The sequence below is a fragment of the Rhinichthys klamathensis genome, unplaced genomic scaffold (assembly GCF_029890125.1).
Source record: "Rhinichthys klamathensis goyatoka isolate OS25496 unplaced genomic scaffold, OSU_Roscu_1.1 h1tg000220l_1, whole genome shotgun sequence".
Classification (NCBI taxonomy): Eukaryota; Metazoa; Chordata; class Actinopteri; order Cypriniformes; family Leuciscidae; genus Rhinichthys; species Rhinichthys klamathensis.
The window spans coordinates 569,615-593,784 of NW_026606744.1; the positions used below are offsets into that span (position 1 = coordinate 569,615).

Below are 24,170 nucleotides of genomic sequence, written 5' to 3' on the forward strand. Positions count from 1 at the left end.
AGTAAGTTTTTAGGGAAATGTTTGGTAGCAGAATTTCAGATTTCAGGGTTCATTTGCAGGGTGTACTGCTTATAGCCCCATAACAGTAGCCTATATACACACTAATAATCACACAATATTAATAATTGGATAAGTAATATTTTAATTAAAAATAATTTATTATAAAAATATGTTCAGATTGTCCTGATGAACTGAATGAAAACATCGGCATTTACGTGATTTAGCTCTGTTCATAGCCATGCTCAATTATGATAGTGGCAAAGCATCAGCATCTTTTCTCTCTCTCAAAATGCGCAAATGGCTTCACATCGATAGTGTCCACACTGATATTGTTTTGCAAGCGAACTGCACTTTAACACGCATCGTTTTATTTCATGACAATTTATAAATTCAAGCGATTTTAAACTATACTCGCACGCTCTCTGAGAGATGGTCTTCAGTCAGTACTACGTGCTACCAAATCAAACACAGTCGATTTTAGCGGCTTCCCAGCAAGCAATTTTGCGTTTAAAAGACATCTAATAGCCGTCCAAACACAGCCCAGACGGCTAGGCTAAAACAAGGCAAAATTTGGGCTGGCATTGAAAATTTAATAGAAGTCTAAACCATAGCCCAAGAATAGACTAGTCATCAATTAGATAACAAAGAAATGAAATGAGTGAAGAAATTAAACCAAACACCTTGTAATCACTGTTTACTTTGCTTACATGATGGAATATCATACATCTCGCAAGTTCTTTTCGCAAAAACGACATGTAACCAAATTCAAGGTTATTTTCGGCAAGAAGTGGGTTACTCATATAGCCGGACTATATCGGGTCTACAGTGAAATGACGGCTATTGCTGGCTGGGTTATTACACACAAACGTTCAAATACACAGTTATGTCAAAATGCCTGTCTAGCCAAATATTCACATTGGTTATGTAACTGTGAACAGCATATTGTTTCCGTCCATTACGTCTTAGTGACAGCAGCCATTAAAACCTGCTACTGTTTGCTACTGTCTGTTGGCTGTCTGTATTATTAATGACAATCAAACAACAACATAAAAGCTTTAATAAGGATTTATCTATATTTAACTTGTAGTTATGACTATGTAGTTATTCTATATATTTTATTATTAAATTTCTGTGGTATTTTTACTTAATACTACTGTTAGACCTACCTGAAAAATACAGCATTGTTTAATTAGAATCTTTATTTTATTGTATTTAATTATGCTATTGCTTCCAATGTGTTTATTCATTCTTATTTACTAACTTTGCAACATATTACCTAATTAAAACACAAATACATTGAGTGAGCAAACATTTCGGCAATTTCTTTAAAAAAAATAAAGTAACCCCATAAGAGTAACCCCTAAGGGGAGAATTCCCCCCATTTTCCAAAATTGCTTATTTTTTAACCGTGGTATGGACTTTGGTATTGAGTATCGCGTAGTTTTGGTGTTATCAGTACCACTACCAGATTTTTGGTATCATGACATCCCTAGTTGGGACTGATACAATCCTTTTTCAGCCAGCGATACCTGTCACGGGGTATGGTCTGTGTTCTTGAATGACTTGATTTTGATCATCAGATGGGTGGTCACTGGGTTATTATTTATTTTTCCGGTTCACAGGCATCTCCGCATTCCTCCATCACTTGTATCAGAATCCATTTTTAAAATCACTGTACCCATTTTGGATGGCATCAATGACATCATACTCTTTGTAGATAATATGGACTTTCCTGGCTGGTGGCATTCTGAAATGGGAAGAAAAAAAAACACTGGTTATTTTCCATATCCCAATCATACACATTTGAAAGAATTCACACAATACTGTCAGCTTACTGTGCCCTCTACTTATCATACTAATAGCATTTATAGCCCCCACATTCCAGAACATTATCACCTGTCCCTCACTGCAAGCAGATATTTGGGCAAACAAGCAAAGCCCAGAAAAGAAAAAGGGACCAGTTAAGTATATTTTATAAATGATAAGATGCAGATAGTTTCAAATATTGCTACACAGATACTTTCAAATTCTCAAATAAAGATTTTAGTCCTTGATTCAACTTGAACTTATTTAATAATAATATTTTGATTAAAAATCTAAATTGTAACAAAGACGACATTTAAAACTTGTGAATGATCAAAAACATTATGTTTCTATTAGTATTTATTTCACATGGAACAGGTGAGAAGGTTTTGCTACCCCTTTCGACCATGTTGTAAAAATGACAACATTGACATTACAAGCTCAAAATCTAACATGATTAAAACGTTCAACAGTACCTTAATATCTGCATGATCTAGACATATTAATAATCAAATAAAAAATATGTTGGCCATTTTACTTACTTGAATGTTGATTTATTCAGTCCAGTAAAACAAGATGAGGTGTTAAGACAATTTCGTAGGTTGTGTGAGTTCATGTATACGTGGACCTATTAGAAGTGTAAATGTGGTCTTAGAGATAAAAAAAACATCTGCTAAAATTGATGTTGTAATATTACAACAGTGGGCCTTACAGGGTTAAGAGCAAGATTACAGAGGGAATGAGCAAGGACAAAAACTTCTACTTAAGGAGAGACTTTAAAAAATGTGAACCTAGAAAACCTCATAAAATGACAAAAACATGTGTTCAAAGAAAAAGAGAAAAAAATATGTTGATATTAATATTCATATTAACTAATAAATAGCCAATACTAAGTGTATTCTATAATTTACACTGTTCAAAAGTTTGGATCTTATTCAGCAAGGATGCATTAAATTGACAGTAGACATTTATATTGTTACAAAAAATATATATTTTTCAAATGAATGCTGTTTTTTAAAACTTTCTATTCATCAAAGACTCCTTATAAAAGTTATCACAGTTTCCACAAAAATATTAAGCAACAATTGTTTTTAACTGAAAATAATAAGAATATAATAAGAAAATGCTTCTTAAGCACCAAAGATTTCTGAAGGATCATGTGACACTGAAAACTGAGTAATGATGCTAAAAAAAAACAGCTTTGCATCACAGGAAGAAATTACATTTTAAATACAGTTTTACTGTATTTTTGACCAAATAACTGCAGCCTTGGCGAGCATAAGAGACAAAAAAAAAAAAAGTCTTACCGACTCCAAACTTTTGAACTGTAGTGAACCATTTTGAAATAATTGAAATTTACACCAAAAAAAAAAACTCATTTTAAATGCAAGTGAATTTAGGCATGACCACATTATAATGTACAGTATAAAGAAAACAGACATTCATTTTGTGATTTGCTGAAGATTAAATTTAAGTGTTGTTAAATTATTAGTGTTTTTAAAAAAAATTAACTAAGTGAGCATTAGATGACGGCTAATGTAAATGTAAAATACGGGAAATGAGCATGTACTAAAAATACTGATAAAAAAAAAAAAAAAAAAACACTTGCAAACATAGTACTTGTATATTGTGTTTCACTAAAAGTGCTTTAAAAAAATAAACAATTACAGCTTAAGGTCTTAAAAGCGATTTACCTTTGTGAATTGATCTCAGACGACCGTTTAAGAGAGTTCTGACACTTCTGTTTTAATAAAAACACATCATATAGCATTTATTAAACATGGACACTGACTCCAATGACATGCACACCAATTTATCCTTTAAATGTTGTGTTAACATTATTGCAAACACTGGTTCCCTGCGCTTTCATGTATTATATTTTTTTATTATCTTAGGATAAAAAAGAAAAAAGAAAAGAAAAAAACCGACAATTACATGGGATGTCGTGTTTTTCTGCATAATTTATCGTTATACACAGTGGGGGTGGGGACGGGACGGGACGGGTCGTGAGACTAGGAAAAAGGAATGCTGGCACGTCGTAGCCTTTGTACAACAGCCTGAAGGACTACGTACACCAGCACACACTGCGCAGGAAGGGGTCAAAGGTCTCAGCGCCTGCGGACAGCACGAGAAGCATTCACAGTAAGGAGGGGAAGAGCGAGGGAGAGGGGGAGAGGGTGATTGCAGCACTGGCCTGGGTGAAGACAGGGAGAAGGAGAGATGTGTGGTCTGCTCTACCTCTCCTCCTCTCCCCTCCCCTCTCCTCGCCTGATTGCCTAGATTTTTATTGTCTTTGACACAAAAAAGGGATTTTATATACACAGAATAGCTACAGGACCCTCCCTCCCACCTCAGGCAACGGTGTCGTTATCCACACACCAAACTCAATCAAAATGAAGTAAAACAATATATTGGTCAGGATATTTTCTTCGTTATGATCAATGGCGTCCGACACGACTGTCCTCGAGCTGTTGGAGGGGTGGGGAGGAAGGGTCCTTTTTCTCTTCAGTTTATTTTCAAGTTTTCTCCTTTTTTTTATTTCACTGGTGTTGGTTGGTTTTTCTTGTTTTTGTCCGGCATGTATTTGTGTGCGTGCGTGTGTGTGTGTGTGTGTGCAGTTGACAAAAAGTGTTCAGACTTTTGTAATCTGTGCGTGCTGTTCCTCATCAAAAGGTTCGTTTTCCGGGTCGGAATCAGTGGTGTCTGAATACCGGTAGTGATCTGGTTCATTATCACTCACATCCGGAGTGACAGAAGTTGAAGTGCTCGCTTCTGAGTTTGAGGGCTCCTCCACTGTCTTGGTAAAGTACAACTTCACCTGAGAGAGAGAGAGAGAGAGAGAGACAAAAGACAGGGTACAATAAATAAGAGTCATCTGGAGTACACAAGAAAAATAAAATCTTTATGTATAAATTCTAAATGTATAATTCAACTTGTTTTCTTTTTATGTACACTACCATTCAAAAGTTTGTGTCAGTAAGAATTTTGGATGTTCTTGAAAGAATGCTCATATGCTCATCAAGGGTGCATTTATTGAATCAAAAAAACAGTAAAATTAATAATATTGTAAAATATGTTTTACAATTTAAAATAACTTCTCTATTTTAATATATTTTAGAATTTATTTTATTCCTGTGATGGAATTTTCAGCATCATTACTCCAGTCTTCAGTGTCACATGATCCTTCAGAAATTCTAATATGCCGATTTGCTGCTCAACAACCATTTCTTATTATTATTATTATCAATGTTGAAAACAGTTGTGTTGCTTATTTTTGTGCAAACCATGATCAGGGCTCAAGACTAACATTTGAGAGCAGTAGCACTGGTGCCACCAAGTTCTACAGATGGAGGCACCATCACCTAATTTGGTAGCTCAGAGCGGGGAGGGGGGGCTGTTAATCATAAAAGCAATTTAATCATAAAAAATTACTATTGTTTTGCATTAATAAGTGTGGTTACTAATAATATTTCATGTTTATTTATAGGAAATGCACATTGGACAGTAAAGCTCTGAACTTGAGTTGAGATGCTGATAAAATTAACTTTTCAAAAGTAGGTTGTTATTAAAAGGAAAAATAATCTACTCTTATTAAATGTACCATTGTTCTTCTATAGTATCTTACTGAACTGACAGCTTCAGTGATTTTAAAGGAGCACTCTTTACTTGCTTTCTATGCAATTCGAAGAAGTTTTGTTTCTGCCACAATATCATGTTACAGTTAGCGTTACTACATTCAATCCATGGTGAATGTTGGTGATTTGTGGACTGAAAAGCCTTCTATAACTTGTTCGTTTATGGTACAACGTTTCTCCTGGTTTCCACGTCAGCGCTGTTTGATCTGATATCTGTAGTTTATAAGAGTAAATTCTGTGCTGAATTTAAATGCTTCCCACTAGATCTCGCTGCAATGTTGTTAGTTCTGCAGCGAATTCAAATGCTTTCTCAGTGCATCTTCCAGCGCTGTGTAGTAACAGTGTCACGTGATCAAGGACTGGCCCGCAAATACCTGTTCTGAGCTCACGCTGCGCAAATGTTGGTCCAAGCTGATAAGCGGTCCGCGATACGCAGCTCAAATGAGTAGCGTGGTTTCGTTCCACTTTTGGTTTGTTTGCCAATTGATGTTTCTCATGTGCTAAAGAAATGGCCGCTTTTGTCAGTTAAAACTAACAAAATTTGTCTCACAGGCAGGGGGGAAAAAGTTGCACAGTCTGGAGCCCTGTGCGATACACTTTTGAGTCTTTGATCAAAAAATAAATGTTCAACATTAATGTAAAATAGAAATAGCATTAAATGTTCTACTGACCCCAAACTTTTGAATGATAGGGTGTGCGTGTATATGAATATAATCTGCAGTCATCCATGATTCACTTAACGAAAGATAACATAGTGAGATAAAGAGTAATATTTGGCCAGTCATGTGATCAACACTCTAAACCCAAGAGGATAAATAAAACATGACTGTAAGTGTACATCATTTTAAACTAAATTAGTTGCACTATCGGCATCTGGGGAGGTTGCTCCACCAGAGTTTCATTGTATATCTACAGTGACAATAAAATCTTATCTTAGTCAAACAAATTAATATTTTGAATTGTGATTTAAACATTTAAAACCCCACATTGCTGCGGTCTAATATTGCTTCAATATTTAAGATATTTTGTCTCCAGTCTCCAAATTAAGTCATGTTTTGCTGCCAGTAAAAAGAGTTATTAACACATACATATATATAGGGCTGCAGCTATCGATTCTTTTTGTAATCGATTAATCTAGCACTTAATCGATCGATTAATCGGATTTTTTTTGTGTGTGTGTGTTTTTAAACAACCAAAACAAATAATGCATAACGAAAATGATGTGGCTGTAAAATGATCAAGCATTTGGCTTTTATTTATAAAAAACAAAACAAACAAAAAGTATAAGTTTTAGTATAAGTGCCAACAATGTTCCATGCTCAATTACTTTGGTAGCCGATTAAAATGTCTTCCCCAAAAGTACGAGTGGATTTGGAGAAGCAGGCTGGGGAATTTCATTTTTTGTTGTTGTCTGTAACTATTTGGAAGACGTGACATACAAACAAGGTCTCGCAAAGACTGCAATACAATATTTGTTCCTTCATCACGTCACGGTGTATACAGTGAATGCATGCTGAAATCATTGTTGCGTGGCTACATAAAAGTTTAAGCATATGTGATGCATTGCCGCAATTGATCTGACTGGCGCGTGAGAGAGACGTGGGTGCATGCGTGTGTGTGTGTGAAGGGGTTCTTTTTTTAGGCTATACTCTCTTGCAATTGAACGTGAATACGTTTACTACTTAAAAATATCAAAGCTAAACATCATATCTAGTCAAACCGCAAATACAGTATGGGATTAAAATCAGCGAACATCAATGTATCATTGGCTTATAGTGTGTTCACACTGAACGCAAATTTTATTATTTGCGCGAGTAGATTACATACAAAGTCAATGCAAAGACGCGAATAGACGCATCATTCGTGCCGGGCGTCGCGACTGACGCGAATTGGGCTAAGCGTTTGCCGCGAACGTCTTCCGCTCAAGTTGAAAAATTTGAACTCGAGCGAATGTTCAAGCGTCTAACTAGACACGATAAACGTGTATTTGACGCTCTATCGGGGGGGGGGGGGGGGGGGACCTCAGATTCATGTTTTTTGAGTTTCATAACTTGTAGCCACCAAGTATATTTGAAATGATGCAAATGTCCAGCGTTGAATAGTGTTTTCTCACCTTGAAGTTGGGTGAGAAGTATCGGTTAGCTTTGTCCTTATTGGCCTTATCCAAGTCGTTCTTCGTTAAGGTCAGAATCAAGTAGTCTTTATCTCCATCCGCTATACCCGCTCGCTCTCCTCCCCTTTCTGCTCCCTTTTCTCTTTCAAGTCCGCCCGCTGCAACTTCTCTCTCTTTCTCTCTCTCCCTCTCTGCCGGAGAGCTCTGGCTCTGAGAGGAGAGGCTGTCCACGTCGTTGTCCACCGACCCATTCTCCACTTTCTCCCCAGCTTCTTCGGGACCCGGGATGAAGAACATGTTTATCCAGAAATGGAACATTTTATCCTGCGCACACACACAAGCACACAAGCAAAGGTTTACATTTGGGCATTGGATGGCCATAAATAGCAAGTGTTTACAAACACAAATACACATTCCAACAAATGCACTTATAAACACATTTTTATAGAGCACAGAAACGTAAACAGGCAAAGGACAGTAATGCTCTGTTGGGAGGGGAAAAAAAGAGAAATTAAGGAAGAAAACATTTAGAACACACATAGCTACTGAAGCAGAGACCAAAGACGTAAAACAATCGGAAAACCACAAAACACCAGAAGGCAACGTCTCTCTGCAGCCATGGTAACGAGGTCAAGATCCTGTGATACGATGTACCAACGATATTATGGTTTTGACAGGTGGTCACAGATCAAAGTTTACACAAGATCTTACCTTCTTCATCATCTTGCTCTGTTTGTGGAAGAATTCCACTTTGATGTCGCCACAAACCGGAAGAGGCTGAGGGAACTCAAAGATCATGTGCTTCTCTTCCCTCCGTGTGTGAGCTGGATTTGACGTATGGATCTTTACCTTCAACTGATACACGACGAACTGAGGGTCTGTTTGATAGAACAGAGAGATGGGGAGAGTGAGAAAGGGAGGGAGACATGGAGAAAGGGAAGATCAAATGGTGGGAATAAATAAAAAAATAAAAGGTAAGCAAAAACATTGTATTGAGGAAAAGAGGAAAAAAGAAAGCTGTTAATTATCAAGGAGCCCACACTGAGTGAAATAACTCCACCCCCAGCTCTGACATCATCAGTAAAGACATGTCAGTGATTAGGAACAGGGTTGATGCAAAGGGAGAAAATATGTATCCAAGAATAACCAGCCGCTTAACCCCTGCATGCACCCAGCACAGTCAGCATGTTACAAAGGGAGGTTCTTCTTTTAAAGTACACTAGGTGTGCGGTATGACAGTACGTTGTCAGCCCATAGATGTTTTCCTATATGTACACACTACCATTCAAAAGTTTACATATTTTTATTCAGCAAGAATTGATCAAGTGGCAGTAAAGACTTCTACATCGTTACCATTTTTTTGGAACTTTCTATTCATCAAAGATACTAGAAAAAAAGTATCACATAGGACTGAGCGGTATATCAAGTTTAGTGCTGCCGCGATTAGTCGACTTAGTCGACGTAATCGACCATGCAAATTAGTCGACGGCAATTTTTTTAGTCGACGTGTCGTTTTACTATTGACCACTATTTATTTTTGGTCTCCCGTCACAAACGGCTCACTGTAATTCACCTCCACACACCAGTCTGTGCGCCGTGCACGCCCTGCTGGTTTATCTGCTATCATTTTCCTTCATGTTCCCGCCCGCCTTCACTGCTTTGATATGAAAAATTGCGGAGGCAGGTGACGGAGCTTTCACAGTGGGCTCGTTTGCTGCGGTCCGAGTCCGAGCGCGAGCGCGATTGTTCCCGGCGCCCTCCGCAGCGTTGGTCTGGTTTCACACTCAATTCTATCGAACCCTGTTGAGTTTGCGTGCATCTTATGCCATCGCAAACGTGCACGGCGCATGATAGAAAACAGAACGCGGGTCAATATATTGTGTTTTTCAAACAGACTCTTTTGAGGAGACAGTGGATTTCCAAATGTGTTGCCCTGATTGCAGACTCAACTCTCGCGTATCCAAGGTAAATCATCAACACTATCATTCCTTACATGTGTTTTATTTAACTAAATGCATCATAATCAGCTAAAACGCATGGGCAGGTTACTTAACTTCCTGAACAAGCGCTCCCGAGTCCGTGTTGCTTTCACATTCACGCGAACCGCGGCACGGGCCCGCCAAGTGTAAACGCGAGCTACATAACTGCGTGCCTGCCTGCTTTCAGCGCGACTCATAGTGGGCTAGTCCAGACTCTTTCAATTCAATTCCAATTTATTTGTATAGCGCTTTTCACAGAAAATGCATTGCATCTACTTTACTATTCAGAGTGATGTTATCAGTTATGCTTTTCAGAAAATGTACATAAATTAATCATTATTAGCTTACTGTACATTTTTTTTAAGGCAGAACAAAGAGCTAATTTAAGTAATACATACATGTTTGTTATTAGAGGATTAGATTAGGACTCTGACTAATATGGTATAGCCTAATGGAAATGCAGATACTTAATGCTTAGATTGTTAATACATAATGTTTTTGAACAGGTGACATTTTATGTTTTGGCCCTTCAGTTGAGTTCAAAATAAAATGGACACAACGAAATAAACACTTGATTTTTTTTTAATTAGTCGTTTAGATTAGTCGACTAATCGAAAAATTAGTCGAAAGATTAGTCGTTAGAAAATTAGTCGTTAGTGGCAGCACTAATCAAGTTTGAATGATTTATTTTTTTATAAACTATATAGAGGCAATATCGTTGGGTATTGGACACAGAGTGAGCTGCTGCGTAGAAAAATGCATAATCCAAATTGTCCTAAACATGAGACATGCTTTACATTCAAAATTACTGGTAAGATATAGTTAACCCATAAAGTTTAACACTGCCTGCTCCATCAGATGTTCTGACAGATACTTGCGCTGTTTAATGCGTTTGAGATGTGGTGTTTTCCTCAGTGCATAACTTACATTTCACAGGTATTTTCTCTATCTGTAAATGATAGAAAGTCATGCAAATACATCTATTTTGCTGTCAGGAGTGGACGAGCCTTATGTAAGCGAGTCTCCACTACACTTCACAAATAATTCTGACTAAAATATACATTTAGCTAAAATATTTGTTGTTGGATATTAAATGTTCCATGTAGAATTTTAAACCTACAAGTAAGTGTATTTTTTATAAATGTGACTATTGTAATGGGGGGTAATTTAATCTAGGCTAATATAATTGAATGTGAGATCCTCTTATCAGTTTATGTTTAGTCTGTGCTTTTGTTTTTATTCATTTTAATTTTTAGTTTATTAAATTTAACTTCTGCTTTTAAAAGCATTATTTTTGGTTTTAGATTGTAATGTTGTTGTTACAATGTTAGAATGTAATGTGATTTAAAACTTTTTTGCACGTAATATATAGTATAGCCTACATGGTTACATTAATTATATTTGTTTTCATAGCCTTCAATTTGAACATTGTTTGTAGAACAACATTGGGAAGGATGTGAGAACTTTTTTTTCTTTCTTTTTTTTCATAAATACAGATTATTTCTAACCTATCCAACAAGATATTATTTTTAGGCCATATTGCCCAGGCCTAATATCACAGTTTCCACACAAATTTTAAAGGAGCTGTGTGTAAGAAATTTATTTGAATTAATTATAAAATGGCCCTGATATGTCACTAGACATTGAGAAATCATGTTCATTTCAAATACTTATATCACTGACAACAGTAGTCCGGCCAGGATATTGTCATTCAAAAAGTGAAGTTGCAGCCCTCAACTGATGTTGATGTTGTCATGTTGTGTTTTGGTCTGATGCTCCACCCTCCACCTATCGACCATTCATGAAGTCAGTAGTGTTGCGCCATCCGGGTTGCCAGCTCTGCTCTAGTTACCACAGCTGCAGCTACACACGTGTCGGATAAAAAAATGCAGCCGATCTGGCAACCTCGAGTCAGGGGGGGGGGGAGGGGATGCACCGCTCTACAGTAATTTGAAAGTGATTGCAGTACCGGTTTTGGCCACAATCTTACATACAGCTCCTTTAAGCAGCACAATGTTTTCAAAATAAATTACATTACAAAATTTATTAAAATAGTAAACAGTTGTTTTGAAAGGAAAAAATCAAGTGGATCATACTTTTCAGGTCGGAAAATACAGAAATCCGTATTAATATGGAAAAATCACATTGCTGAATAATGTTTCATAATATTAGTGTTTTAACTATTTCTGATTAAATAAATGCAGTCAAATGCAAGTTACTTTTTTCAACAACAACAAAAATATCGTACCAACCACTAACTTTTGAACAGTAGTGTGTGTGTGTATATATTATATCCATATAAAATCCATTGACAGAGCTACTTTGTTATTTACATGCAAAAAGAATGTTTCTCAACTTATCAAGGGGTGCATATAAATTATAAGTGCATATAAGTCCAGAAGTTACATAATATAACGAAGTAAATGTATAACACTGTAAAAATAATAATGAAATCATAATAATATTAAAACATTTTTTTTTTTGAGTACTATAATACATTTGATTCTTTTAAAGCATTTAATTCACCAGTAGTACTTAATAGTTTACTGTAAAATAAAATTACTTAAAATTACCTACCCACCTAATGCACAGCAAATTTATTTTGTTACCGAACTTGATTAATTTATAATTCTATCATTATAGTTAAATTGCTATTGCTTTTTGTTCTTGATGAAGAGAGTACATTCTGTAAGGGTTTTTAGAGAAGATAAAATATTTAGGACTTCTCACTACTTGTCTGGAAGAAACTAGAGCAACAAAAGCTGTAATGAACTGTACTGAATGCTGCACAGGGCAGGGTCTGTCTGACATTTAAAGATGCTTCTCCTAACAGTAGTAGTAGTAGTAGTAGTAAAGTAATGCCGTTTTACCCCAGTGCCAGCTGCCTTTCTTGAAGCCCTGGGGATTCACCTCACTCCTGTTTTTAACAGTATTGTCCCCTTAGAGAGAGAGAAGGAAGTTAAACAACACCACCATCAGCCTGACCAAGAGCTCGGCTGCCCCGCACTGGCCTTGGCATGACAGCAACCTCTACACACACACACACACACACACACACACACACACTCACAGGTCTGGAACTCTGGAATCTACCTCTGAATCATGGGAGTTCTGAGACTGACTCTGCACTTTTAGTTCCAATTTCAAAACTTCCCAAAAATGGCAGTGATGTAGGGTGCAGTTCGGGTTGGCGTTCAGCCTGGCTGTGGCGCACAAATCCACGAACGTGAACAAAACATGGACTAGCACACTATGTACGAATGGGGGGGAGGGGAGGACAGAGGGCACAATGTGTGATGTCATTATATGTGAGACTGTGGTGGGCGGCAGGAGCCAATATGTCGAAACAGAGTTCTCAGTGGAAATTTTTAAAGAAAAGAAAACAGGAACAGAGAAAGAAAATGTACCCATGAGTGTTAGAGTGTTAAAGACAGAACCAAAAGATGTGGTACAGGGTTAAAATGGCAAACACAACAGCAGCTCCTTGTGAGTGTGACCACAACCCCACATGACAGCATAAGCATGTCAGTTACATCGAACACTTTCAAAACATCTCAGCATTCAAAAAAAGCTTCATTGCAAGCCTTTCTCGTGTTCAAGAAAGGTTAAAGGAGAGTAAGACTCACTGCAGGTGCCACCACTGAACATGGGCAGAGTCTGGAAAACCATTTTATGGAAGAGGAGAGCAACAGGTTTATAGTCCAGCTTGTTCTTCAGCAGGTAGCTGTAGTAATACACATACCTGCGCTGACTGGGAATGGTCACCCCCTGAAAAAGAAAAGGCTCAGTAACATCCACACAAAACATTTTTGTGAACCGTTTAAAACTCGGAAATGCAAACTAGCTGTGAGAACTCATCGTCGATGGAACAGCAGTTCCAGATTGAAAATAGAATGCAGAAGTAAAGAGTGTTGTACCTTTTTATCCCTGGTCCTGACTTCCCCATAAAAGTCCAGTGCCTCTTGTGCCTCTGAGAACTTTCTGCGATGCAACAGGTAGGCACATATCATGACCCCTGTGCGACCTTTGCCTGCCTTGCAGTGGATGGCCGCCACGTGGTTCTCGTCCTCAGACAGCCACTGGTCGAGATCCTCGCAGAAGGGCTTAATTAACTCCAACTGTGGCGGGTTGTGGTCCTCGAAGGGATATTGTGCCACTGAAGACAAAAAGATTTAAGGTTCTAGAATCACCTTTATAGTCCTTGAATGTTACTTTTGTAACATTCATTGAAACAAAAGTGCTTCAGCCAGGATAAAGAATATGAAAAGTGCTCGGAGTTGCAGCAGAAACCAAAAAAAAAAAAAGAGTGAGCAACAACAAAAACACTTGTTGGTGGGGCAGGGACATTGTTGAGTGTTGATGACACCCTGAATTAATTCCGATTGATGAATCTGAATGTAGTGTTTACATGAACGCTAAACGTGATCGGGTTGATGTGCGCGTTTATATATCACATGCTTCAAAATCGAAATTGATTTTTTGACATGCGCACACTGCACAAATATATTTCTCGCTCTTTGCGCATTATAACCATTCTCCTACTTTGGTTCTTTATTTGTTTTAAACAGCCGACTTAATATTTATCAATTTCTGCTCATAATTCGGAGACAATGAACATATAAACCGTTGTGCTGTGCTGCTTAATATTTATCACGCAGTAAAAATGCCCCTCCAAGCACCCGTCGTCTGTGGATGAGAATCCGAAAGAACAAGGACTGGTGGGACGTTGTCCTGCTCCACTTCACAGACGCTGAGTGAAAGGAGAATTTTAGAATGATGGGACACTCTTTTATGAGACACTTTATTCAACAGGAAGAACACTTCGCTCTGCACATCATACATCACATTGCGCTATTTCTTCGTCATTGCACATGCACAGTCCTTTCAGTTTCGGTTTTCAATCCAATCAAGTGTTTACATGTCCTCTCGATCGGATTGGAAAAGGAATAAACTACCCCTTTCAATCCAATCGAAATTTCATTTGGATCGAGCTCAATCAGATCGATTAAGGTGTTTACATGAATGCTTTTCAGTCCGATTGAACCATCAAACTGATTACTAACAGATTATTTGGGGGCATGTAAATGTAGCCAGTGACAAATCAGTGTTTCCCCTACCATTGTTTTGGCGGGGCGGCCCGCCCCCCCCTAAAATGCTGACGAAATCCAGTCATAAAAAAGGAATTTAGTGTATAACGCGGAATTTCACTGAATTTGTAATTTGAGGAAAAAATAGAAAGCAGTTCAGTACACTTGAAATCAAATCGCGATGTAGACTAGCGTGTGTGAATATTAAAACACAAAGACTATTTAAATACGAATCCTGCATGTTCTGTGTGAATGAATGGTGCCGCCGATGCGCAGTTTCATTTACCACACACTGAAGCACATGTGACGCTTGCGCTGTTTTTTGGCCTATATGAAGACACAAATGCATGAACTTCCTCTCCAGGCTCTAAAATAGATCCACTCTGAAAGTCACTTCGTGATCATTTCACCGCTTCATTTGAGAAAAAGTATCATCATGACATAAACACACAGAAACTCAAAAGGTCTTCACGGCAACCCGTCAAAATAAAAGTTCGGTTTAACTTGACAGAAATATATTACAGTTGTACATTAGAAGTTAGATATGTCCCAATGTAATAATACACTAACACTAATCCAAATAAATTATCATCAAAACTGAAATTAAGGAATAATCCATGTTTTAATTTTAACAGTAAAGCTCATTGTGCAGCAAGTTATTTGACAAAAAGTTTATTTAATTTCATATGATTAAAATTGATGATAAATGATAAAATTTGTGTTTTATGTCTTCATTTTATTACCAGAAAAAACACAACACAGAATTTGTGTGAATGTTTTTTCATATATATATATATTTTTTAAAGTATAAGTTTAATGATTCATAATACATGATTTCAATTAATTAGACTTAAATATGCTTTTTGATTGCAAAAAAAATTACACCACGTATCCGTAACACGCCCGCTCCGCAAGACTAGCAGTCCCCCCCTGAAAAAAATCCTAGGGGAAACACTGCAAATGCTGTAAAGTATATTGAAATATCGGAAATGGGTTTTAAAAAATCATATCACTGTTATTGAAAAAAATTATATACATTATTGATATTGAATTATTGTCCAGCCCTTTATCGGTTAATAAAAATGAGAATTGCTAAAATAAACAATCGATATTTTTAAAACAGACAACAAAACAGTTGCTTTTTGTGTTTTAAATAAACAGCAGAACAGCTTACAAAGTTCAATACATAAAAAAACCCCTCCTTTTTCAATAGGTTAAAAAAAGACCATCAAGTGTTGGCTTGCTTATCACAAGTCACTGCATGTGATCAGCACAGCCCGCAAAACTATCATAACTAGCAGCCAAAGCTGCCTAATGACTTCCCATTAATAACAAACCATTTCAACTGCAGTGGACACTCAAATCATATCATATAATGTGTGATGACTGCTGTTTAACTGTGGACTTAAGAACGTTTAGACGTTAGCATGTGCCAATGTTTTTCTGAAATTCTGTATTATAATCTGAATCTAAAAAATCTGTGCACATCATATATGACTGCGGTTTCCCCAACTATGACTCCTCCAGACTGCAAATCTGAGCAAAAGTTGTGTAGTGTATTCTAGCCTTAAAATCAAATTCAATCAATTCATGTCGGCTGATAGGAAAGAGCGCATGTCTTCCATTTAGGTGTAGAAAAAGAGGTATTGTGAGAAAGTACTCATGTCATCACAAATTTCACACACAAAAAAACCCTACAAGCGCCATTTAAAAAAAAAAAGCACTTTAAATTTTATTATTCCAAAATGGATGTACTCACCCCTACAGTTGAATTTGGATGCATCGTAGTGTCGTTCAGCACATCTGGTAAGGAAAGCATAAGAACAGCTCTGAGAATCCAATTTTCTTACAATAAACACTTATCTGTAACTTCTTCAAATATAACTACATACTTACAGGTTATAGATTTTATAATGGTTCTTATGTTTCGAATCAAGAAATCTGGAAGGAAAAACAACATATAAGAGACTGAAATGTAATCAGATAAAACAATTTAGGGGCTGTGTGATTTACACAATATTTAATTCTAACTTACAAAAACACTTGATTTGTCAAATATACAGGAAGAAAAAAGATAAAGCTTTTTAGGTAACTGCAACTGGACTTACCGGACCACGTCATCAATGTTATTCCTATAGACACCCTCTAACCTTTCGGCAGGAAAGCCCATGGCGATAATGTTGGGATAAATATCTGAAATGCTTGTTAAGAAAAATGAGGAAATATGCGGACTGCACACCACTTCACAAGTCTAAAGTTCACAAAGAATAATACATCCACAAGTGACCACAAGCAAAACAACATGAACATTAAAAATGTCAATACATACATGCAGCAACATAAACAAGCAACAATATTGCTTATTTGGACAGAGATTCCCCAGAGTGTGTCATTTCATGTCTGGTAAAATTGCTGTAATCATGCAGTCGGTCAATTGTTCCCATGGCCTTACCAAAGACTTCAAAATTAACTAAGGAGAAAACAAAGGCAAAACCTGTGATACAAAAGCTCAGCTGTCTGTAAAATGTAAATGTCACACCCTCACCATCATCATTAGCAGTTGACCTTTAACAAAGCGATAGACCGTAGGCACAGGAGTGTCTGCACTTTCCACCTACGCAAAGCAGGTCAAACGGCTTCAAAATCCTGACCTACACCAACCAGGTCAAAGGTCACCAAGCAACCACTGCGCTCAAATGCAACTTGGATACTTAATCATGCAGCTATTTTTTGACACGGAAAGACAACGCAGTCTCCTTACAAAGCCCCGTTCATGTCCATTCTTTCGATTCTCACTTCCCTTGCTCACTGTGCATCTGCAGGCATTTCTACGGTATGCTCTCGCTCCCATGATGTGTGCAGACTCTGGGGGAGGTTCACACCTCAACCACAACAAGGTGGAGAAAGAGGGAAAGAAGCAGGGCTTCTCTGTTCTGCTCATTTCCTGTCATACACTGTCAGAATAAAAAGCCAGAAGCTTTATAATTGGATGAGTCATGCTTATTTTTAGCCCAATTCCTTTAAAACGGTTGGCGACTCATTTAGCATAACTAATGTTAAATAAATCTAAAGCACTAAAATAGCTGGTGTTCAGAACCCATACAGACTGGACCAACCACAATAAACTGGAAAAAAGAAATAGAAAGGCGGGTGAAATTGCACTGTATTGTACGTAGAAGGGAATGTCACGTTTTTAAGGTAATCGCACTTCAGAATAAGGCAGACAGTGAGCAAAGCATTTTCAAGGACTCTCAAAGCAAAGTTGTGACAATTTAAGCCCCTCTAAAAACAAAATCAAACTTCTTGCAAACAACCGGATTCTGTGTAAATGGTACAGCAGATGCCCATGTTTCACAAGCCTTGACAGCACTTCTGAAATGCAGAATCCACAGCTTCATGTCACTGAGCAAAATGATCAGGGCTCACAGGAAGTATGCACAGGATGCACTGATTAGCCGATTATTATTTTAATGTTATGGACAATAACGGATCAATACCTGATACTAAAACTGCATTTAATTTATACCATCAATCATTTAAAATGCAACAAACAAATATCCAATATCAACCAACGCAATACGACACACATGAAATCGACACCATCTTCATTAATTAGGTCAGGGTCATTAGAGGCATGCATTTTGGCAATGGCACTTTTATGACAAATGCACATCTAATGAAAAGAAAAGATGGAACATCAATGCGAATGAAACATCTATCAAGCCAGACATGTTCATCATGTGTACGTATTATGCGTAGCAGACCACAGGCAGAAGAACAAGGCATCTGCATCCCTCTCCCTCATCAGCTGCTAAGCAATATCTCAATGTCAGCCAAGTACACAAGGCAACACTGCTAGAGCTAGTGGTTTTGACATGTAAACCATTTCCACCCACCAAGAATGCTAAAACACCCTCCACCCCTTCTGAACATAGCAGCATGCAAGAATTCTGACATGACACTTCAACCACACAGACTTAAAAAAAAATCTCAGAAATCAAGCAAAAACAATTGAAGTGAGGCTGTGTTTTTTCAAAACACAAATGTTTAAAACAGCAAAAGAGAATTCACTAATTGAATGTCTCTGATGATGAGCAGACTAAAGCGTTAAACTCTGCAGCTCAGACAGCTTGTATGACATTTGACCTTTCCCAGCATGCTCGGTACTCCAGTGGTGTAGCTTTTCAGAATCAGAGGTGAGATTTACTGCAGCAATGAAAAGGAAATGCTGGACAACCAAGAGCATCACTGAGTTTAATAATGACAAGCTGGAGTTCTTGATTATTTAGAAAACACTAAAAATATTCAACCTCATTTATGGATCTGATAGATAGGCTACTCGACAGCAGGCCATTTACTGTCAAACACCTGACCTGCCACACTTCCTCAAATCTACCAGGCTTAGCGGCTGTAAACTCCAACCGCTTGCTGGTGCAAAATCTGCACAAGGCAGAACCAGAGATGCAAAAACCAGAGATCTTTTCTCTGCAGATCGTGAAAGTTAGGAAGAACTCACACACTTTACCTTAATTCTCCTGCACCAACAGGGGCCAAAGTTAAAACAAAAGGCTGCCTGGTATCAGCCAGATGAAAATGAGGAAGAGGTCTCTAAATGCTAAAAGCAAATGGAGATCTATCATAATTCCCTTAACAGTCATGAGTTCACCACCAAAAGGGAATTTCCACCTTCTGTTTTTATTTATTGGAAAATAAAATATTACTTCCATTTTGTTGTGGATTAATATATAACATATTGACCAAGCTGATTAACCAGCAGGTATCTGGAAATTGAGTCAGTTCAGTTTTATCAGTTCCTAATTGAACTGACAGCTTTGTCAATTGATAATAGATTTGTTTTCAAAGTTAATGAATTTGATGTAAAGTTAGTACATTGATAAAACTTCTAATTGATATAGATCAGCCACTGGCTAATGTGCTTTCTAGAGATGGGTCTAGAAATATAATGCCATTATTATAGATACAATAAACAAAATGTTTCAGACATCAGAATCATGACTGTCGTTTATCATTCATTGCCCAGAGCATTTGAACTTGATGACGAAGCGTTACATGCTGACCTTACCATATGATCAAGTAATTACCTTTTTGACAGGCTAAAGATGTTTGACACTTTCTTGTAAAATGGACCAAGTCGGACCTTCCATGGAGTCACAGGGTGTCCCAGGTAACCAAACTTCTCTCCACAAGTGTGTTTGGAAATCAATTGATTTAAAGATAGCTAAGAATAGCAAGGTTAGAACACACTCCACACTGCATTATGTTCACTGAATAGACCTCTCATGTCTTTACATGATCAATAGTACTGTCATTAGCCAGTAGAAGAAATCACAGATTTGTCAATACACACTGATTTGTGCATTCTCTTCAGCAAACTGTTGTCATTGTTGTGCCAAGCACATATGAGCTGTCAAACTGCAAAACACACACACTGCTATAAAACGAAATAATAGAGAATCCTATAATGCATGTAATATTGGCAGTCTGGAAAGAGACTGTGCCATTAAAGCCATGTAGCTGTCAAACCAGATATCTGACTGTGGGTATACTACGGGAGAGGTTAAAACAATATTTCGTGATTAAAACAGCAAGAGCGTCATGACCGAGCATTTTTAAAAGGATTTACCTAACATATAAAAAGACGTTAAAAAAGGAAGCCATATTGAGAAAGCATAACTTACCTATCATTCTCACTAAAACTTGCCGTTTACAAGACATAACAAACACACTCAACACAAAATGTAAAGAAAAATAATACAAAAGTAGTTTAGACAGTAAATATGAGTAAGGATACAGGTTAAATCCAAATCGAACCCATCCTCCTGGTACCTCCTCTTATTCCGACTGACTATTTCTTTAATTTTGGCAGTCATTGCCATGACAGCAGTTCAAAACACTTCAGTTTTATTCCGGTTTATTGTTAGAAAGGGGGTTATTTTTGTTCGGGATGGTTCTGTGCCTCTCTCACCCTTCACTGCTATATGTGCGCGCGGACTGTCTCGGTGGGTCTCGCGCAGCGGGCCGGATTAGAGCTTCTCGCAGGCGGGCCTCTATCCGATCCGGCGCAGCAGGCCCGACTCTCCCGGTCCCGATCGCTCAGTCCTCCGAGCTGCTGAAAAGGTCCTCCGATCCCGCGGCCCGGTCAAGCCGGAACGCATCCGATATAACAACAACAACAACAATAAATCAGAAGTCTGTGTGTCCGGCGCTCGCGCCGTGATCAGGTCCAGAGAGAGGAGCGAATCCTCTCCATCTCCGCGCGAAGAAGAAAACACACAGGCGAGCCTTTCCCGACTAGCATCGCCCGCTAGCCACCACAGCTAAACCCCCCCTCCCCAAAACCCTCCTAACGAATGATCATCGTCGTCGCTGGATGGCCAAGTTGGTTCCGTGAAAAATGACAACTGACAGTCTCCACCTGAAGTGTGAATTAGATATGCGACGGTAGCCGTTGGAGAAGCGTGAAGATGTGCGGTTTATCGGTGGGACTCATCTCTCCTCAGGGCGCTCCGCAGCTCCGCTCTCAAACTGCCATCATGGCTTCCCACGGAGGAAAAAAGAACGTAGATCCGGCACGTTTACCCAGAGAAAAAAAAACATATCTTACCGCCACGAGCAGAAATAGTGCGCGGACGCGTGCAGTTTAGTGTTTTAAAAAAGCGACCCGAACAGTCGTTTTAAAAAATATCAGCCACGGAAAAAATTAAACATGTACAACATGCTGTGTGGAAGAGAAATTAGATGATTTCTAAAACGCGATGGTGATAAAGCGACATTCACGTTGAAGGGCGGAAAGATATGAATGTGAGGATGTACGCAGTGCTTCTCCCTGTCAGAGCGGTCACGTGCGCGCACGGTGTCGGTACATTGTTTCGTTCCTTGCAGCGCGCTGGTCTCACCCCCACATACATGCAATAGAGTGAGTAGGTAACCTATATTTTCGTGGATGAATTTTACAGCGGAGTCTGTGGGGGTCGATGGTCCCTAAAAGTATTCCAGGGGCCCCATGATATAGTGGTTAATATATAAAAAATATATGGTAACACTTTACAATAAGGTTCATTTATTAAACATTAGTTAATGTATTAACTAACATGAACTAACCATGAGCAATACATTTTTTATAGTGTTTATTAATCTTTGTTAATGTTAGTTAATGCAAACCCAGCTGTTCATTGTTTGTTCATGTTAGTTCACAGTGCATTAACTAATGTTAACAAGATTTTAATAAAGTATTAGTAAATGTTGAAATTAACAAGATTAACAAATGCTGAAGAAGTATTGTTCATTCTTAGTTCGTTAACTAATGTAGTTAACTAATGAACCTTATTGTAAAGTGTTACCAAATAGGCAAGGCAAGGCAAGGCAAGGCAAGTTTATTTATATAGCACATTTCATACACAATGGTAATTCAAAGTGCTTTACATAGGAGAAAATAAAATAATCAAAACAAATAAGAATAATTAAAACAGTTTAGAATAAAGAATAAAATAAAGACAGTAAAAACAGTCGGACAAACAGTGGCACAGTGCTCATTCAGTAAATGCATAGCTAAACAGATGTGTTTTGAGTCTGGATTTGAATGTGACTACTGTAGGAGCACATCTGATCTCTTCTGGAAGCTGGTTCCAGCTGCGGCTGGCATAATAGCTAAAAGCAGACTCTCCATGCTTAGAGTGAACCCTTGGTATTTCTAGCTGATGTGATCTATATTTATATTTTCTATATTTATATAGAAATATATATATATATTCTTGCATTCTCATTGCATTTCTAACTTTGAATTCATAACTTCATAACTAATGCATTGGTTATCAGCCTTTTTGACTTTTTATGTTTTATTCACCATTTCTACTCGATAAAATATTTTAGCGTTTGGTATAACTATGTAACATGTACAAAATGTATATTGATTATTGTCCATAGCGTTTTATTAATTTATATGACTTTTCCAGGTTTAGAAATCACTCTAATTCATTAATTAAAACAGCACTTTAGTGATCTTGAGGCCCCTTGGAAATTTGCGGAGGACCCCTGGCAAGAACCACTGAACTAATTGTAACCTTTGGCTAAATAATAAAAAACCGACTACGCCACCTAGGTTACTTCACCCAGGAAAGTATAAAAATAAACAAAATACCCCCAAAAATAATTAAACCCAAAAGAATTACAATGATATGAAAGGACCCTGCTGGTTCGGATTGCGTCAAAGACAGAGACGTGACTTCCCAAAGTACAAAGTTTATTTCACACAGGAAACATTCAGTTTAAAACATCCTAAAAATAGATCTCATACAGTTTACCAATTAAATACCCACAGTTGATAAGAGACCGTAATTAATCCACTTTAGCAGAAGGGACAAACCACACAAAACAGTGAATAAAAAGTTCTCAAAGCAAGTGATAAACAAAAATAAAATAAAAAAACAATATCAAAAGAAAACAATGCACTCTCCTCTTCTGCTAAGCCTCAGTATCACAAGTCAGATAATTCGCATGTGGACATACACTGGCAAATACATTTTAAATACCGATTAGGGCAGAAGTCGTTTAAAGGGGTCATATAATGCCATTTTTGTACAAGCTAATATGATTCTTTAGGTTCTAAATTAAAAGTTTGTAATATACTTTAATTAAAAATTCTCATTAGTATTGTAAGAAAACACTTATTTTACTTGGTCAAAAACAGCTCTGTTTTCAGCACGCCGTTTCAGTGCATATGACTTTAAATGATAATGAGCTTTGCTCACCCCGCCTCTCTGTTCTGTGCATACACCATTTGTAACACAATAACACAATAACCATAACGCGTTGTTCAGTATAAACGTGGGATTATGTATTATATTGAGAACGTCATACATAGAAAACATGCCGTAATGTACCCTGAGTGTAAACCTTAGACGCATTCATTGTTAAGCGTGCAGCTAGCGATTTGCAAAGATTAACGTTAATATATTAATATAAAGTTTAATAAAACGTTACACTCACTTCCGTTCTTCTGGAGATTCAGCAGGAACACGAATATCTGGTACCGATCCTTTTTTCATGAGCAGCTTCTTAGCAAATCCAGCTTTATACTGATCCTTGTTTATAAAGCAGTCTGGTGTGTGAAATGATTCGCGCAAACATGAAAGCATTGACGTTGCTCGTGGGGAATATTCCCTTCGAAAACAAACTCAGCCACTGCATCTTAGGAACATTAAAATGACTACTGTGTTCGTTATTACACCCAAGAACAGAACACCACAATCGCTTAGACGCCATTCTGCTCATAGACAGTGCTCCAGCCTATCAACAATGACCGCGCCGGTCCGCGCGGACTATGATTGACAGCTCCCTCACGAGCGAGGGCGGGTCTTTGTTGAAACGCTGCTGTCAATCAACAATCGTGGGAGGGGCTTCCGACCGTGTGACGTTACACGGTCGAACGGCTTGATTTGAGGCAGGGGAAAACATATGAGGAGATTAAAACAAAAACACTGGATGGATTTTTATCATTTTATGATGGTTGTGTACAGGCACTGCCAACACACAT

At 37.8% G+C, this 24,170-nt stretch overlaps 1 protein-coding gene across 2 annotated transcripts; it reads right to left on the bottom strand.

Moving 5' to 3' along the window:
* Positions 1 to 3,523: 3,523 nt before the first annotated feature.
* ptena (phosphatase and tensin homolog A) lies at positions 3,524 to 21,207 on the bottom strand. Of its 2 annotated transcripts, XM_056264287.1 has the most exons (10): positions 20,430 to 21,207; positions 16,726 to 16,810; positions 16,514 to 16,558; positions 16,377 to 16,420; positions 13,448 to 13,686; positions 13,157 to 13,298; positions 12,401 to 12,469; positions 8,263 to 8,429; positions 7,552 to 7,875; positions 3,524 to 4,621 (listed from the first exon to the last, which is right to left on the bottom strand). In XM_056264287.1, exons 1-10 carry the CDS (start codon positions 20,512 to 20,514, stop codon positions 4,436 to 4,438), a joined length of 1,386 nt encoding a protein of 461 aa, XP_056120262.1. In that variant the 5' UTR covers positions 20,515 to 21,207; the 3' UTR covers positions 3,524 to 4,435. The 2 variants fall into 2 exon arrangements, with proteins under 2 accessions (XP_056120262.1, XP_056120263.1); XM_056264288.1 differs by lacking the exon at positions 12,401 to 12,469.
* Between the last annotated feature and the right edge of the window lie 2,963 nt (positions 21,208 to 24,170).